The sequence below is a fragment of the Lynx canadensis genome, chromosome A1 (genome assembly GCF_007474595.2).
Source record: "Lynx canadensis isolate LIC74 chromosome A1, mLynCan4.pri.v2, whole genome shotgun sequence".
Taxonomy (NCBI): Eukaryota; Metazoa; Chordata; class Mammalia; order Carnivora; family Felidae; genus Lynx; species Lynx canadensis.
In genome coordinates, this window is record NC_044303.2 from 137265317 (window position 1) to 137284545 (window position 19229).

At 39.7% G+C, this 19229-nt stretch overlaps 2 protein-coding genes across 4 annotated transcripts in view; one reads left to right on the forward strand and one right to left on the reverse strand.

Moving 5' to 3' along the window:
* MRPS27 (mitochondrial ribosomal protein S27) overlaps positions 1–16568 on the reverse strand; it is a 93955-nt gene extending 77387 nt beyond the window's left edge. Inside the window, exons 1-3 of one of the 2 annotated variants that reach the window (XM_030322699.1) lie at positions 16492–16568; positions 11462–11539; positions 108–178 (exon numbers count right to left, since the gene is read on the reverse strand). In XM_030322699.1, coding sequence (XP_030178559.1) covers positions 108–178; positions 11462–11539; positions 16492–16564 — 222 coding nt within the window. In that variant the 5' untranslated portion in view covers positions 16565–16568. Of the gene's footprint in view, positions 1–107; positions 179–2580; positions 2752–11461; positions 11543–16491 lie in introns of those variants that run through there. The other variant, XM_030322707.1, reaches the window with a different exon arrangement.
* A 108-nt stretch (positions 16569–16676) lies between these two features.
* PTCD2 (pentatricopeptide repeat domain 2) overlaps positions 16677–19229 on the forward strand; it is a 33751-nt gene continuing 31198 nt past the window's right edge. The window contains exons 1-2 of one of the 2 annotated variants that reach the window (XM_030322718.1): positions 16677–16793; positions 18253–18345. In XM_030322718.1, coding sequence (XP_030178578.1) covers positions 16682–16793; positions 18253–18345 — 205 coding nt within the window. In that variant the 5' untranslated portion in view covers positions 16677–16681. Of the gene's footprint in view, positions 16794–18252; positions 18346–19229 lie in introns of those variants that run through there. The other variant, XM_030322727.1, reaches the window with a different exon arrangement.

The following is a 19229-nucleotide window of genomic DNA, read 5'->3' on the forward strand; positions in this document are numbered from 1 at the left end:
TGCAAGAGTATTTCCTATGAAAGGTAGCCTTTATTTACACAGCTTCATTTAAATAAAGAGCCTCTCATCCTCCTCCTTTGAAAATATAGACGTTTAAGTTTTCTTACCCGTGATATTGTTAAAGAACTAACAGGCAGCTTTCTCTCATATGTTTTATCCATTAAAGATGCTAGATCAGCTGTGAAGACAAAGAAGGAAAAAGAACGTTGTCAAATACACATATTTCTTAAGAAAAATCTAACAGATAACAACTCCTACCAGATGGCTGCCAACATTGTGAAGTTATTATTAAAACAGATGCTCTTTCTTGCTCTTTTTATAAATCATTTTTGTATAAATTAGAAAGGATGAAGGAATATTAGTAATATTTTAAAAATGGTTTACTTAACTGGAGTAAGGATTATTTTTAAAATCCTACCATTATTTAGCTTTTTAATTTTTTTTAACGTTTATTTATTTTTAAGAGAGAGAGATAGAGAGCACATAAGCCAGGAAGGGGCAGAGAGAGAGGGAGACACAGAATCTGAAACAGGCTCCAGGCTGTGAGCTGTCAGCACAAGCCCGACACGGGGCTTGAACTCACAAACCGCGAGATCATAACCTGAGCTGACGTCAGACGCTTAACCCACTGAGCCACCCATGCCCTCGACCATATAGTTAGCTTTTAAACAGTGGATCAATAAAGCACCTCTCGAAGGAGATAGAAGAAAGTGTTATCACTGACACTTTCCAGGGAAAGGAATTACATAGTAGGGAACCAAAGAAAGGAGATCCTTCGTTGCTTACACATTTATTCTTTTTGCATTTTGAACCAGGTAGCTAGCTGTATTAGCTCTTCAAAAATTTAAAGATTGGAATTTATGAAATGACTTTTACACATTTTCTGAACAAATCTGAGAGGCATTCTGACTACGTTTAGTAATTTTTGGCCTGAACTAATTCCTATTCTGGTTGTTTTGAGCAGAATATCCACAGAAATACTTGGCATTCCTGAGATTACATTGTTATCTCAGAGTCTAAAAAGATCTGAAACACCAAGCAACATACTCTCAAAAGAATTATTTCACACCTTCTCATTGCTTCTCAAAGTTACAATATGTTCTTTCCCCTTCTTTCCTCCCTTGAGCTCATGGTTTTGTGTCTTCTTTCCCTGAGTATAAAATAGAAGCAATCAACAGAACTTCATCCTCCTCCCACCAGGTCTCCAAGCTACCAGCATCTATGCACATATACTCTGCCTTCTATTTTTTAACAAAGGATGAACTTTATCAAACCAAAATGACAAAAACCTCCTTTAACCTCCTATCTCCTTCCAGATAACTTCTCCGTTGCTCTGTACCCCTCAGCAGCAAGAGTTCTCAAATCAGTCATCCCTGACACAACTATTACTACTTCCTTAGGTCCTTTCTCTCTTGAACTCATTCAAATCAGGTTTTAGTTTCCATTATTCCACTAACACCAAAGACCACCTCCACAGTGTTAAATCCAACGGTTAATATTTCATCCACATCTTACTTGACCTCTCACTAGCATGTTAACATAGTTGACCATTCTGTACTCTTTCTTCACTTTCTTGGGTTCCTTTGCAAAATCTCCTCTTATTGACTTCTAAGTGCTGGAGTGCCTAAGTCTCAGTGGTAGACTTTTCACCATCTTCTCAGTCCCTGGGTGATCTCATGCCCTCCCACAGCTTTAATATCATCTACGGATTATTTATTCCACGTATATATGCCTACCCTGACTTCTTTCTGCCTGTAACTTCAGACTTGTGTTTCCAACAGCAGAGGTGACATCTCCATTTGGATGCCTAACAGGTATCTAAACATGGCAGGTCCTCTTAATTCTACAACCTTTCCCTCAAACTTGCTTTTCGCATCTCAGTAAACAGCTATTACATCTACTGGCTTATTCAGGTCAAAAACCTAGATGTCTTCCTCAACCTCATTCTTTTTCACTGTATAACCAACTGTCAACAAGTACTAAAGGCTCTAGATTTGAAACATAAATATAAATATGTATTTTTTCCTACTACCACTGCTAATCTCACACCTCCCGACTAGTCATGTTAACTATTGCCCCCCCCCCCCACTTACAATCTAACCTCTACACAGCAGTCTGAGCAAGACTTTTAAAAAAAGATAAATCAAATACTGTCATTTTCTCTTCTCAACCAGCCAACAGCTTTCTATCATACTTGGAATAAAATCCAAAATATTTTCTATGACCTACAAATGCCTACATAAGCTAGTCTGTGTTTGTTTTTTGTATTTTCTGTCTTTTACACTTAGAAGAAGCAGAGGTAATCAATCAACAAGTAATTCTTGAAGACTTATTGCTGTGCATTTAGCCATTTTTTTTCCTCTTTCCTTTCCCTGGAGTAATGCTCTCAACGACTCAGTAGCTACTGGGGGAAAGCAACACAAAACCCTAAAAACCTGATATAATGTAAAAGTAATTACTTTTCTTACAACTACCTTAAAGGGATTGACACCAGGTAATTAAAGACTATTAAAACACACACACACATGGAGGTCTCTAAAACCTCTTCACATTAAGGCAAATTACTATTGTTAAACCTACTTGCTCAGAAAGGGATATTAAACAGCAGTCTCATGGTACCAAATCTTTTTGATATACGTTGGATTGAGTTGGCTTCTGTAGCGTGGTAACTCAAGATTCCATTTTAATCCTTCACACCAAGACATCTTCTTCAGTCAAGTGAAATTGGTTGGGGCCTCAAAAAAGCAACAGCTGCATAGCAAGCATCAGATGAATAACATTTGCATATTATAAGTCAGAGAGGGGTTTGCTGCTAAATATTCTATGTGACCAATCACCTTACACGATAGTGTTGGCGTGATGAATGAGGCAGAAAACTGCACAGAGCAGAGATGGCCAGGAAAGCTGGAGCAGCTGTGGCCTACAGAGGGCCAGCGCCATAGGCTTCTGGACCACGGACTTCAACAGCCAAAAAAACACTTCGTGTTTCAGTGAGGGGCCCACAAATCCCCAGGTTTTGTTCAAAAAAATGTGCCACAGAAGATGCCTTCTTCCCTGTCATTCAGCTCCTCAGGACCGCAGCAGACAGCTGAGGTCCACAAAAGCCATATGGGAAAATGCATCTTCATTTAACGAAACTTAAAGCTGTATAGACAATGTGAAAGTATGTCCAAGAAATGAAATGTATACTAGTATAAAATGTTCTTATCTGAAGAAAACAATACCATTGATGATTTAAAGTCATAAAAGATTTTATTTAAGGATCCTGCATGATTCCAAGTATAGGAGGGTACTTGTTCACAAACCCGGTTGAGGATTTGAATCATGTGCAGGATTTTAAAACTCTAAAATTTCAGGGGCACCTGCGTGGCTCAGTTGGTTAAGTGACCAACTCCTGATTTTGGCTTAGGTCATGATCTCACTGGTTTGTGAGATGGAGACCCACTTAGGGCTCCAAGCTATCAGCATGGGATTCATTCTCTCTCTCTCTCTCTCTCTCTCTCTCTCTCTGTCGCTGCCCCTCTCCAACTTGCATTTTTTTCTCTCTCTCGAAATAAATAAACCTAAAAAAAAAAAAAAAAAAGAACTTTAAAACTTCAGATTCCTATGCTTCACACCCAGAGAGCGATTTTAATTCTGTAGGCCTGAAGTGAGACCACGGAAATACCAATTTTTAAACAAAAGACCCCAAGAGATTGCAATGCAACCTCACAAGAACTAGAGTGAATTATGTTTGAGAACTGCCATGGAGAGAACACAAAACACATCTTCAATATTGCTCTTAAGTTCAAAGATGATATTAAACTGAATTCTATTTCTGGAAAAAGGTGGAAAATAAAACACCTAAATAAAATATTTTTTAAAAATTCATATATATGACAGTTTTAGGTGAGAAATTATTAGATGGTTTTGGTTTTTTATGATTTCTATGTGACTGTACATGACTGTTCATCAGTAAACACTAAACTCTTTCTGGGCTTAAGAAGATCTGTGTACCTTGGGAAAAATGGGTGAAGGGCATTAAGGAGGACACTTGTTGGGATAAGCACTGATTGTTATAGATAAGTGATGTATCACTGGATTCTAACTCCTGAAGCCAAGACTATACTGTACGTTAACTAACTTGAGAATACATTAAAAAAAAAAAATCTGTGTACCTCATTGAATTTACATAATAAACTAGATACAAATTATTGTTGTTACCTCCTAGAAGTGATCAGAACATAGAATATGAAGCTATGTTTCTGTATCCAGTATTAAAAAGCAAATACAGGCACACATGACATATGTACAGAAGCGAAAGAAGGAAGGAGGGAGTAGGAAACACCTAGAAACCATTCTGAATGTAGATGTTTAGATTTTCATGTATCCATTTGTCTGTCACCAGAAGCTTTAAAACAAACAGTTTCAATAAAGGAAAAATCTAAAGGCAAGCTTTATACGCATATATACTAAGAAAAAGAGACTAACGGAGGATGATATGGAACTGAAAGATTAGGAAAGCTGGTTTCAGAAAATGTCAGGCTTCAAGAGCAAGGTTTGAAAAATCACTGCAACAAGCCAAAGGCCTCCACAGCTGAAATGACACAGCAAAACTAAACCTCAGCTAATGAGAGAAATGTTTGTAAGAGAGGACCACAGTGCTTTGCTTCACCCTAATTCAAACGAGTCAGTGGTGTATATACTTCTTTGATTCCGAAAGGGAGTTCTTAAAAAAAAAAAAAAAGTGCTGAAAACCTAAAGGTATCCCTTACTTTATAATTACTTATAAACTGAAAAATCAGAAATAAAACATTTAATTCAGTAGGGCTCAGAAATCCAATTCAGCTCATCACCAGGGCCCTTACCCCTAGCAAGGTGATGCAAGCCAGAGAACTTTTTCTCATAGAAAGCAGGGAGCTTCCCCATCAGGCCTGCCCTCCTACTGGCACCCTATCAGTTTGCCAAAAAGGGTTTCTCCTTAGTCCCATTCACTGTGGACCCTAGTCTGTAATTCAAAAGCTGCTCACTGGTTAATGCTGTTAACTTGCACCTTCTACCTCCTCAATAGATCTGCATGGTTAGTGGAGGAATTTCAGAGGCGATGCTTTAATTCAGTGTTTATTTTAACCAAAGGCAAGCCCAGTACAGAAAACAGTTTAAAACTGTAATCTTCTGACTTGAAATGGAAAGCCCAAGAACCCCTAGGGTTCTCTGAAGCTCAGTTGGTAAAAGTAAGGCCCTTTCAATAAAAATATCAACTGGAATGGGTTAAAATGTGTGGAATACTTAAATCCATGAGTTCATACTGATATTTAAAAAAATCTATCACCAGTGATAATTTTTGGAGGATGGCAGGAGGTCAACCCATGATTTTGAAAGCTGCCTCTTTCATACAAACTGTACTGCTGATGAAAGAGATAACTTAACTGCTGATGAAAGAGAATTCTTCTAAGACATTTTCTGGATAATAAATAAGAAACAATAGAATTAAAATGGTAACATTTTGCAGCTCCTAATAAAAGAGTAGATATAAGCAATAGTCATGACTGGCCTTTAACATCACAGAGGCCTTTAACATAAACAAATGCTGTGTGCCTCTTGACAAAAGTAAACAACACTTATATTCATGCCAAAAGAAAAACAAAAAAACAAAAAACCTAAATCTGATCAAGTGTCCAACTCTAACTACCAGCTTTAGCAGACAAATGGAAGGTAGAAGAACATGTTAAACACCACCAAAAGAATGAAAACAGCAAATCCAGAATGTGGGAACAAAAGACCTGTTTTCCTCAACAAATAACAGCAAGAAAAAGAAACTTATAGATTAAAAAATATTTAATTGAAAGACATCTCAACACATTACAGTGTATGAACCTTACCTGGGCCCATTTCAACAAACTATAAATTAAAAAGAAACGTATAAGACATTTGGGGAAATGTAAACATTGATGGCACATCGAATGATGTTAAGGAATGACTAATTTTTTAAAATGAGAATGGTATTACAATTGTATTTTTAAAAAATCCTTATCTTTTAGAGGTACATGTGAAAATACACATAAAATGATCTGCTAACAAATGTTAAAAAGTAATCAGGTCATGGGAAAGGGGATTGATGAAACAAGTCTAGAAGGAATTGACAACTGCTGAAGCAGTTGTACCGGGCGACAGTACTCCGGAGGTTCATTATACCAACCTCTCTACTTCTATATATTTCTATAAAAAAGATTTTAAAAGAGGCAAGAGAAGGGGAGGATATAATGAATTGCATTGTATGGACCTTATCTGCATACTGATTCAACCAAACCACTAAAAAGATTTATGAAATTATCAGGGTAATTTGAACACTGTGTCTTTCACATTTAAATAATTATTAAAAATTTAAGTGTGATAGTGGTATTAAAAGTACCCTTATATTTGAGATATATATTAAAATATTTATGGATGAAATTAGATACTATCTGGGATTTGCCTCAAAATAAACCAAAGGATCAGCATGGTACAATCAGAATTAGAGATGAAGTAAATATTAGCCATGAGCTGCTAATGGGGGCCAGTATTAGTACTTCTTGAGGGGAAGGAATGTTTTATTTCTTACATAGGTTTGTCCACCTTGTGATAGTATACCAATGTAAACATTATGATTTATGGACTTTTTCAGTATACATTATACTGCAACCAAAAGGTATTTTTTAACTTTTAATGTTTATTTATTTATTTAGTTTTTTGAGAGAGAGACAGTGTGAGCAGGGGAGAGGCAGAGACACACACACACACACACACACACACACACACACACACACACACACACACAGAATCCAAAGCAGGCTCCGGGCTCCGAGCTTGTCAGGAGAGAGCCCCCACGCGGGGCTCGAACTCACGAACTGGGCCAAGGTCGGAGGCTTAACCGACTGAGCCACCCAGGCGCCCCAAAATGTATTTTTTTTTTTTAAAGCAAGAAATCCACTGTTCAGTGCGAGGGAAGACACTACTACAGATATCACCGAGAAAACTATTTTTCAGCATAAAGGAAATGGGCTCAAGTAAATGTCAAAATATGGCCTCAGTTTCCTCATCTATAAGCAGCAGCTGCATTAGCTGGCTGTTGTGTGCATTAAATGGGATGGTGCGTCTTAAGTGCTCAGCACAGAACTAGTAACGAATGAAGGCTGCCTTTCGACTCTTTTGCCACAACACATGACTTGCATTCATACCCTGCTTGATCCCTAAACTGCAGTGTAGGTACCAAATAGCACCCGCGGTTTTAATCAAGACCTCCGTAGTAATAAATTACCTTCCTACCGGGGCTGGACAGATCCCCATTAGGGCGCCCCCAAGGCTCTAATAGAAAACCACTGAGACTGAACAGGAGGCACCAGAGCCTCACGCCCGTCAGAGCAAGCACCGAACATCTCTCATCCGCAAGTAACCCGCGTGGAGGCGAAATCACGTAAGCAGATGGAAGCCAAAGCCCTACACCCACCCAGGAACCTTACCTCTCCCACCCAGCTCCACTCCACCCCACGCCCTCCAATGAAGACGCGTGGAGTAAATGCCTCATATCGCCCCTCCTCCCTCCCCCAATCAACGAGCCCGCACCAGGTCCCAGCGCCCAATCACAGCGCTCCACATGCTAAGGGCAGGACTCCGCGCGCGCGCGTGCACGCACGTACGGAGGAGGCTTCCCGAAAGGTCCGCACCCAAATGCCCAGTTCCAAAGGCTGCGCGGCGGTCTCCGCAGAGGCGGCGCTGCCACCTACTGTACGATCCTCGGGATGCAGCCCTGGGCGCAGTGCCTCAATTCTGAGGACCCACATCTCAACCCAAACGCTCAAGAGTTAGGGAAAACATGCGCGAAAGTTTTAATTACATTTTGTTACGTAGAAAGAAAAAAAATACTGTCTCAGATAGCCTCTTTTCCTTTAGAGCAGTTGGAGTTTTAAAACCCTATCTCACTTCATGGCCTAATCTTTTATACAGTGTAGAATCAAGAGGCTAGGGATTCATTCATTTCACCTATTTCGGGAGCACCTATTATATGTCAGAGTGTTAACTGAAGCAGGCTTTATAATCCTCCCTAATTTATGGCAACAAGAACATGGGTTAAGTAACAGTTTCTGAAAGCTGTCAGAGCTTGGGCTCACATCCAGATGTGTCCTCGAAGTGCAGACTTTTCACCACATCAAACGACACAACAAAGACACAAAGTGCTGCAGGAATACAGGGTGAGCAAAAAAATCAATTCTGACTGGATAGGGATCCAAGACGTACAGAGGATATTCTAGGCAGAGTACCATTCAGTAAATGGTAGCCATTACTACTTTCCAAGTATACTAATCTTAAGAGAGAGAAGACAATTACCTACATTGGTTGCAGACTTATAATTCTCATTCTCTGGCAAATAGCTTCTGCTTATTCAGGAATCTATGACAAAGGTTCCATAATTTTGTCCCCTAATACACAGGGCTTACTACATCCTATACCAAGGCACCAAATACAATTGTCTTTTCTAAATTTCCCTTCGTACCTAGGAAAGTGTTAATAGCTGAATAGCTTTCCTGGCATATCATAACAACCTTGCAATATAATTCATGGAGTCCATGTTGGTTTCATCATTGGAATGGTTGTTCCCAAAAAGAGCACTATTGGCCCCAGATGGCATAAATGCCCATTTTCTAAAGAAATATGGGGGTATTTTTTTTTTTTTTTTGACTCTCACAATGACTACAGGGAGTAGTGAGTCATCAGCAGACAAGAAAATTAGATAACCTGCAACGCAGAGACTGTACAACACATTAAAACACTGTCCCTGTTGGGGGCCAGAGTTTTCAGTATAGAAGGCTGATACAAATATGGACTAGAGGAAGGCAAGGAAGAACCCTCCGGGTATGAACTGGAATTGGAGGTTTTAGCATGAATTAATTATTTGTAATGTATGTACATGTAAGCTTATATGCATGTATGTGCATGTGTTTATGTGTATACGTACCTTTATTTTTCCTAGCTCTATCTACTGAATAGACCAAGAAGCAAAAATCCCATAGTAGCAAGAGGACAAGTAGTGCACAGATCTTGGTTTCTAACACCATTCCTTATTAAAAGGAAGCAGGACTCCTTGGAGAAATAATTGATTCCAGGGATAGAGCAGGAAGATACAGGATGGAACATTGGGACTCAGGTTGAAAGGGCTTCTACCAGCCAACTCTGAAACAATTTGACCACTAAAATACAAGGATGGTAATGAATCATTAAAAGTAAAAGAGGAATCCACAACCCACAAGACCATACTGATAATAAACAGAGAAAGAAAGAAATGGGAGAAAAGGGAGGGCTCCTGCTTACATTAGAATACTGAGTACTAATCACGAAATGTGAAGGTATTAATAGAATTGGAAAACCATTGTTTTGCAAACATTATATTAAAGATTGATTCAGACAAGAAGCTGAATGGATACTAAATCTTAGGGGGAAACTCTTGATAAGCAGCAGGACACTGGCATGATATTAAAGTATCTCCCCACAAATTGCCCATTAGTCACAAGGGAGATAAACAGTAACTCTACGGTGGAAAGATCAGACACATTTGACTGGATGATCAAAGTTGACCTCAGCAGTGAGGGCAGAGGGACATCAGGTGTCTCCAGATGAGAAGTCGTCCTGAAAAGGACACAATATCCCTGACAATATTCTGGCCGGGGAGCCTTTTGAATCTAATTATGAAGAAATATAAAACAAACCCCAAAAGAAGAATATTCTATTAAAAAAAGGGACTCGCTTCTTAAGAAACGTCGGGTAGTCTACACCAAAGCAGTCAGTTTAAAGGCAATAGTATATGCCACAAACTCCCAAATGGGTAAAAAAAAAAAAAAAAAAAAAAAAGTGTGACTGTAGATAAATGAGAAAGCAAAACAAAAGGGTCAAAATGATGACACCTGGTGAATCTAGGCAGAGACTATAGATGCTTTTTGTATTACTCTTACAATTTTTTGTAAGTTTAAAATTTGCAAATAAAAAGTTAAAATATTTGCCCCACATACCATGGCATATAGGACATGGCAGACAATTACACGATTAAAAAAAAGGCAACCTATTGATAACTAACAACTCCATTTTACATATAAACACAAAGTACTTTTGGGGGCGTAATTTGAAAATAAGCTGAATTTTTTCATAGATGCAACTACCATGTAAACTGAAGAAAGCAGTTTGCTTTGTTCAGAACTTTACCAAGAGTTGTTCACCATTTTGTGAATAAATCTGTGTCGCTCATGATAATGCCGCTCCTGGTATTGGAGTTTGCCAGTATACCAACCACATCTATATCCATTTGCATGTCTATCTGATTTCTACATTTCAGTGCAAGTACATAGTGGCTCACCTTCAGATTCTCCACAGCTCTGCCTTGGTTAGTCCCTGTCTATACACCCATTCCAGGACACAGAAACCAACTCTGCTCTTGCAATAACAACATCAGGGGAGAAAATGAGTTATTTGCAACCCCTACCTCTTTCCTAAGCTAGCCACTGCACACAGCTACAAAACAGTGTCTCCCCCAGACCCCTGTTATGAGAAGAATCCATAAACAGAGGGGGACTTTATTCTTTAACATAGGCCCAAAAAAGCAGACAAAGAAATCTGAGTGAGAAGATTAGATCGGCACTGGAACTGACAAAATATTAAATCAATCCCACAAAACTGTCACCAATTGTCTGACTTTATTATTTTTTTTAAGTTTATTGATTTATTTTGAGACATAGCAAGCAGGGGAGGGGCAGAGAGAGAGGGAGAGAGAGAATCCCAAGCACAGGGCTCAATGCCACAAACCATGAGGTTGTGAACTAAGCCAAAATCAAGAGTTGGGTGCTTGAATGACTGAGCCACCCAGGTGCCCCCTCCCTTTTTTAACTGTCTGACTTTATTAATGTTCTATTGATGTTATGCATAATATATATTACATATATGAAGTATTTATATTTCTACAAAGTGCTCATATGATCAGTGATTTTCTCCAGGCTTTGTTATTTTAGAAAAGAAAGGCTGCTATCTGTGTAATATGACCTAAAGAACAGGGAAAGGGAAATAAATAAAATAGAAAAGAGTCAGAAACAACTCTGAAGACCACAAGTTAAGAAATAACAATAAAAAAGGATGAAAATATAAAAAATATTTTTCTCTGCAGATAATGTAAAACAGAGACAAGCTGCATGGTAACTAACTATATGACAAAAGTGGGCAAAAAACAAGAAAGAGTCATTTACATAATTTAGGGACACTAATCATCAAGGCAAAAATTAAAAAGAAATCTACAGGAGAGCAAAAATGATTTTGCCATGTGTGAAGTTACAGTCTAATTCTTTTTAAGACTTAAAATGTGCTTATCTGAATGGGATCATAAGAGCATCATTTCATAAATATATGAACATGATGGTAAATATAGAGTGATTGACTTGACCTATATAACAGCCTAATAGGTACCTACCAAGGTGACAATGTTCTTTTTCTCTTGCTTCCCATTTGTGGCTGTCCACATATGCTGCAGAAAGGAGGCATCTTTTACCTGAAGAAAAAGTCAATTATCAACAGGTGTAGTTTCACAACAAGTTCAGTTTATATGTCTTATTAAAGATATCTTTGTCCTATTTTCAATGTACTAGATTATGTAAAGATTTTTGTATGATACTCTAACCAATATTGCCCAGTTCATAATTCAGTACATGACAACATGCATTCAACATCTGCCAAGTAGAAGATGCAGAAAAAACTGACAATGTCTACAATAAGGTTATGGGTAAGAATGCTAGTAATTTTGTTCCTGTAAGTTTAGGACTGGAAACCACTTGTTCCCCCTAAATTATAGCATAGGTGAGCCCTAGAACTCCTCAGAACCCAAATACTTGCTGAACTATTGCTTTACTCACAAATTGAATGCTTTATAATCGTTAGTCCTAAAAACATTTCCATCTGACTTGGATCAGCACATTTACCCTAACTTCACCTAAAGCAGAGTATCCTGCCCAGTAACCTAGCACCCTAGTTATGAATAAGAAAAACCTAACAAGCCAGATTTGAGGTAACTCACTAGAGGGCAGAGCTGCATTCAGGGCACCTGGCGCAATGACTGGCATATGGCAATGCCCAATAGACAGGAGTTCAAGGAATGAATGAGAAAGAATGAGCATAAACTTAAACAAAACTAGAAGCTTTTATGTTTCAAAGGACACCATTAAGAAAGTGAAAGCACAGGGTTGCCTAGGGGGCTCAGTTGGTTGGGTGTCCAACTTTGGCTCAAGTCATGATCTCACGGTTCATGGATCCGAGCCCCGCGTCAGGCTCTGTGCTGACAGTGCAGAGCCTGGAGCCTGCTTCAGATTCTGTGTCTCCTCTCCCTCTCTCCACCCCTCCTCCACTCGCTCTTGCTCTCTCTCTCTCAAAAATAAACATTCAAAAAAAATTTTTTTAAACCAGGAAGGTCTCTCCTTTCTGTCAGAAACAGGAACAGCCCTTCTCGATGTGAGCAAGAGCTAATGATAGGACTGTTAAGCTATACACTTAAGGATACCAGTGACTTATTGTCTTATTATTAGAATTTCTTATTCTCTATTTATTTTTCTAGAATATGCTTCATTCTAGCATAAAAAAATAACCCCCCCCCCATTCTGGAGTCAGAAGAAACAATTATCTAGGTCAATGAAGAATTTCGAATTGGGAGATGAGACAAAAAGTAGGGGTGGTCAGAGTGGGGAAAGGTAGAGGAGTTCAAGAATGCCCTTTGTGTGCAGTTGTTCAAGGGCATCACATGAACTGAAAACAAAAAAACAAATAAGGACTAGTAAATCTACAAAAGGTAAGCTGAACTATTATATATGAACTATTTATATATATGAACTATTTCATGTTTGCTTTTTAAGAAAGTAACTAATCACTTTATATATATGAACTATTTAATGTTTGCTTTTTAAGAAAGTAACTAATCACTTTCCATCTCCATTGAGTGTAGAACAAAAGGATAAGGGTATAAGGATGAAGAATTTAAATTTAGCAAATAGAAAACTTTCCTAGACCAATAGAAACAAGTAATAAATGTAGAAATGTGTGGCCAAATTTGGTAGGCAGAATCATGTCCCTCCAAAAGATGTCCATGTCTTACTCTCCCAAACCTACGAATATGTTAGGGTAATAGCTAAGGGGGATTAAGGTTACAGATAGAATTAAGATCACAAATCATCTGATCTTAAAATGAGGCGACTATATTGGCTTATCCAGGTGGGCCCAGTGTAATCACAAGGTCTTTAAAAGTGGAAAAGAGGGGCGCCTGGGTGGCTCAGTCCGTTAAGCGTCCGACTTCAGCTCAGGTCATGATCTCGCGGTTCGTGAGTTCAAGCCCCGCGTCGGGCTCTGTGCTGACAGCTCAGAGCCTGGAGCCTGTTTCAGATTCTGTGTCTCCCTCTCTCTCTCTGACCCTTCCCCATTCATGGCTCTGTCTCTCTCTGTCTCAAAAATAAATAAACGTTAAAATTAAAAAAAAAAATTAAAAAAATAAATAAATAAAAGTGGAAAAGACAGATACCGAGATGAAGGAAGGATGGAGTGATGTAAAGATGTGACTTGCTCTTACTCGTGTTAAATGTATTTGAAAAAGGGGAGCATCAGCCAAGGATTTCAAGTGGTTTCATGAAGAGGGACAAGACCTGGAAACAGAGTCCCCTACAGAATTTGCAAGGAACCTGTCCCTTTCAACACCCTGATTTCAACATAGCAAGACCCTCTGTCAGACTTGTGACCTACAGAACTGTAATAGTTGTATTGTTTTATACCACTTTATTTGTAGTAATTTGTTAAAACTACAATAGGAAATCAATGCACCTTAAAACAAACATTCTTTAAAGAATGTTTCTGTAAGCCTTTTAAAGACAGTAAGAGCCTCACAGGTTTAGGTTTAGGTGTCTGAGTCTGTAAATTCCGCTCTGAATAGTCCACCCAGCAGTATTTACAAACCTTTCTTGAACTTAATTATCCTTCAGCCAGTTAGCTTTGGTGGCAACCATATTCTCTAAAATAACTATCCACTATAAGAAGTAATTTCTCCGTTTAATCCTAAAAAGGTACCTCCAAGGACCAGAATCTCAATGTTTAGTGAAAAGTGATTGGCTGTATCTATATTCTTAGTCATTTTGTAGTTACTTTGGCCTTTAGACCAATGTCTCCAAACATGTTTACCATCCAAAGAAAAGCAGTGTGACTGTCGATACAGATAGCCTTTTAGAGTCACAAAATCTTAAGTTGGAATCCTTGGCTTGCTAAGAAATGGTATGAAATGGGGGCAAGTTGCACAAGCTGAGCTCCTTTCATGATACAAAAGACAGCGCCTACCTTGATCAGTTTAAATAAGGGCACATTATGTGTTTAATGTTCACTATGTAGTAGGTACCCAGTAAATTTCTTTTCTCTACCCTATTCATGTTATTTATTTTTAAAATACTTTTTTTTTTAAAGCTTATTTATGTCAGGGCAGGGGCAGATGGACAGAGAGAGAGGGAGAATCCCAAGCAGGCTCTGCAGAGTCAGTACAGAGCCCAATGTGCGGCTCGATGTCACGGTTTGTGAGATCACATCCCCAAGCCAAAACCAAGATTCAGATGTTTAACTGACTGAGCCACCCAGGTACTCCCCTCTTCAGGTATTTAAATCACTTTTCTAATTTGTGCTAAGTATATTTTTTTTCTCTCTTACCCTGTAATGGCTCAAAATATTTTGATGACTTAATAGTCAAGCTCCTTATCAGCATTTTCAAATCCTGAATGGGTTATAATGCACTATCTTAGGTACTTTTTTATTTCAAGTTTTTATTTAAATTCTTAGTTAACATAGAGTAAAACTGGTTTCAGGTGTAGAATTTAGTGATCACTTAAAACACCCAGTGCTCATCACAAGTACCCTCCTTGATACCCATCACCCATTTAGCCCATCTGCACTCGCCTCCCTCCATCAACCCGGTTTGTTCTCTCTAGTTAAGAGTCTCTTACAGTTTGCTTCCCTCTTTTTTTTCCCTTCCCCTATGCTGATATGTTTTTTTGTATCTTAAATTGCACACAGGAGTGAAATCACATAGTATGTCTTTCCTGACTGAAGTTCCTACATAATTCTATTACTTGCCTTACAGTTTCCAGTTACTCGTTTCAAGACTCCTTTCTTCTAGGGTCTAACCTAGTGCTTATTCAATAGAACTTCCTATAATGATGGAAATGTTCTGAGCTATAGCCACCAAGCATAGGTCTCTACTAAACATTTAAAAAATGTGTGACTAAAATTGAATTTAATCTCAATAGCCACAAGTAGCTAGTAGCTACCACAATGGAAGAACACAGGTGTAAATTACACGTTCACCAGTTTAAGAACAAATGCTAACTGAAAATTCTCGTAAGTCACCCTTACCTAATTTCCATTCCCTTATCAGAATGATTGCCCCAAACACAATGCAACCATGATGGTCTCCCTGATAAGCAATTCAAGGTCTTGTTTAAATTGAAAAGCATTTAGTAACCACCATAATTAAACATGCTAGCAAATAGGTACAGCAGCTAATTCTTAATGAGATGCCAGGTACTGTACATACTTTACTTAACATGCGGCACTAAACACTTTCACCTGCCAGGTCAACCAATTAATTCTCAGAAAACCTGGTGGCTATCAATGAGGTTTCATGCCCATAGTTAATGGCTGTTGCTAAACAAGTGTGAACAACAGTGTATGTGCCGGTTTTTAACAGGAGTTAGAGGAGGTATGTTGGAAACATCAACTGTGATTACTGCATTTTAGTCATTTAATCATACTGTTAAGAATACAGTATAAAATTGCCTAAGACATAAAAAAAGTGTTAATGGACTGTGATGGGTAAGGGAGGAGTCAAAACTTAAACACAAATTTTCAACTGCCTGGTATCATGTCCCTAATCCCTGACTTGTTCAAAGGTCAAAGGTACTTCAGAAGTGCCTATTGTCTCTACACATGGAAAACTGTGGCATAGAAATGTCATTCAAAAGTTGTGCCCCAGATCATTAAGTAATGCGAAATTAGTACTGAAATACTTATCCCATGTGGAAATGAAAGGTCTGGTCAAGTGTGAGGTGGTGAGGTTTTCGACGCCCCTCCAAGAACACTTAAGCGGGGAGGAAAAGTTCTAGCTCTGGGGTGGGCACATTTGGGCTCTTCATGGTCAGTGAAGAGACGACCACCCTAATACAAACCCTGCAAATCACAGGTAAGAGCCCTCATGCCATGACTTCCTCTACTCTTCGCACTTTTGGGCTGGCAGGCACTATTCTAGGCAAGCATACAGGTCGGTGGCCTTACCTTCCCCCTTCTGTGCTACCCAACGCTCCAAACGGTTTCTCTAGCAACTAGAACCCAGAAGCCTTTCCTGTCCTGATGAAAACCCACAGCTCCTTTGACTTAAGGAAGAGTGTTCAGGTGCCTAATGAAGTACCCCACAAAAGGAAAGCAGCCACAAACCTGCCAGGGAGATTGGAGGCAGAGACACTCTCCGCGCCAGAAGAAACAGGCGCCTCGCTATGGGGGCTGCCATCTTGGAGCATACCAAGAGGAAGAACGCCCAGGGGTTGAGGGAAAGGAAGGGGTGGGGTCACAGGCTAATGCTCCGCCCCCTTCCCCGGCGCGCGTAGTTGTTGCGGCCCAGGATAACATGGCTGCCGCATTTCGGCGGCCGAGTCACGTTTTGCTGTTTACGCTGCAGAGTTCCGTGTCTCCCGGGGTGGGAGGCTCAGGCTCCACATGCTGCCGCTGCCCTCTCGGAGGTATCCGCGGGCTTCTGGTCGTGAAGGAGGGGAGGAATGGGAAAGAAGGGAGATTGACACCTTAACAGGCATCGCTTTTGGGGGAAATAAAAGCGCCTGCCTCAGTCGCTCACTGGCCTGGAGCAGCCTATGCTCTTGTGCCCTTTGGTTGCGCGCGTGTACAGCACTGGCCCTTCGGTGTCGTCGAAGCCCCTTTGCTGGGAACCAGAGGACAGCCAGGCTGGGGTCTTGACCTGGGGGCTATAGTAGTCCTTCAGATGGGGCGACGCTGTTGTCTGGAAATCCCTCTCCCCTTTGGGTGTACTGTTCTGCAAAGTTTGGGAGTCGAGGTCTTAGACTGAGTTTGGTGTCCCAACTGGAGAGCTAAGAGTCTAAAAGACCTTGAGCAGGTGTCTTCATTTGTAAGATTGTCCATTAATAGCTTTACGGGAATGATTAAATTTCATTATGCTGGTGAGTGATAATAAAATATTTGACACTTAGTGTCAGCTATTACTCTGCATTTTAAGTATATTCCTTTTCTCTTGAAACTACCCAATGAGAGAGTTACCATTCTTTTCTTGGTTTACAAAGATGGAAACAGCAAGGCCAAGTAATTAGCCCAAGGTCAGAGGAATCTGGTAGAGGAGAGATTTGCCCTCAGGCAGCGCAACAGTATATTCCTACTGTAACCACTTCTCTGGAGTGCCTTCTCATAAATAGACAACACTTTTTTTAAAAAAAAAAATTTAATGTTTTATTTATTTTTGAGAGAGAGCACACGCAGGGAAGGGCAGAGAGAGAGGGGGAGAGAGGATCCGAAGAAGGCTCTGTACTGACAGCCGTGAGCCCAATTTGGGGCTCTAACTGTGAGATCATAACCTGAGTCGAAGTCGGAGGCTTAACTAAGCCCCCAGGCGCCCCAGAGACAATCAACCTCTATTCATGTTCTTCACTAACTATAAAAGAATTAAAATGAGGGGCGCCTGGGTGGCTCAGTCGGTTGGGTGGCTGACTTCGGCTCAGGTCATGATCTTGCGGTCCGTGAGTTCTAGCCCCGCGTCGGGCTCTGTGCTGACCGCTCAGAGCCTGGAACCTGCTTCATATTCTGTGTCTCCCTCTCTCTGACCCTCCCCTGTTCATGCTCTGTCTCTCCCTGTCTTAAAAATAAATAAATGTTAGGGGCGCCTGGGTGGCGCAGTCGGTTAAGCGTCCGACTTCAGCCAGGTCACGATCTCGCGGTCTGTGAGTTCGAGCCCTGCGTCGGGCTCTGGGCTGATGGCTCGGAGCCTGGAGCCTGTTTCCGATTCTGTGTCTCCCTCTCTCTCTGCCCCTCCCCCGTTCATGCTCTGTCTCTCTCTGTCCCAAAAATAAATAAACGTTGAAAAAAAAAAATTAAAAAAAAAAAATAAATAAATGTTAAAAAAAAAATTAAAAAAAAAGGAATTAAAATGATTTTGCTTTTTTCTTTTATTTGTAGCTAAAAGATATCTACTTACAGATAATGTTGTGAAATTAAAAGAATTTCAGCATAAGAAGGTGGTTATTGCAAATCATCTTCCTGGTACTAAAGGTAATTGAATCTATTTTGTTGGTTCTTTCATCGATGTGTCATTCAGGTTTTTTTTTGTTTGTTTTTTTTTTGTCTTTATCCGTTTGGTCTCCTCTAATGACCTTATGTCCGAGAAGAGATTGACATAGTTTATTCTTGATTTCCTAGTCTACTCTTAAACGTACTTTTCATCTCACTTTCTGCTACTACAGAGCCTACAGCTCTCCTCTTGTCACTTTTCCCAGGATCCCAGAGAAATACTAAAACTCGTGTTGGAACGAGTTCCCTCAGATCCCTGCCACCTAAACTAAAGGTCAAGGATTAGCAGCAACTGGGAGTTTCATAGAGATGCCCAACTTAAAGCCCAGACTATTAATATGCACAGTAAGGTCTGAGAAGAACTGCTCAAGATGACTGGCTTTAACATTTTTTGCTACACCTCTGAGTAAAAAGTACATTTTGCATAGCATCCCCACTGTACACATACATATCTATACACAAATGAAACACAGCGAAACAAAACCATCTTGTGGGATGCATTTTCATATTTTTCTACTCTGCGAAAAAGTCAATAGGGTAAAACATTTTTTTTTTTTTAATTAGCAAAATATTGGTCATTTTGGAACCCAGGTGATGGGCACATGAGAGGTCATTATACTGTTCTCTTTCTGTTTTGGGGTATGTTTGAAAATTTTTATTACAAAAAGCTGAAAACACACTACTATCCTAGTTCTTATTCCTGTCAGCATCTGAGAACTCTTGTTGAATTCATTCCCTCTCTCCACATTTTTTCCGGTACTTTAAATTCCTTGATAAGCGTAGCAAGACTTCCCTTTGTTAATAGTTTAGTTTGTTCCTTCTAAATTTCTCAGATCTCCTTCCTCTCACTGTCAAATGTTTATGGG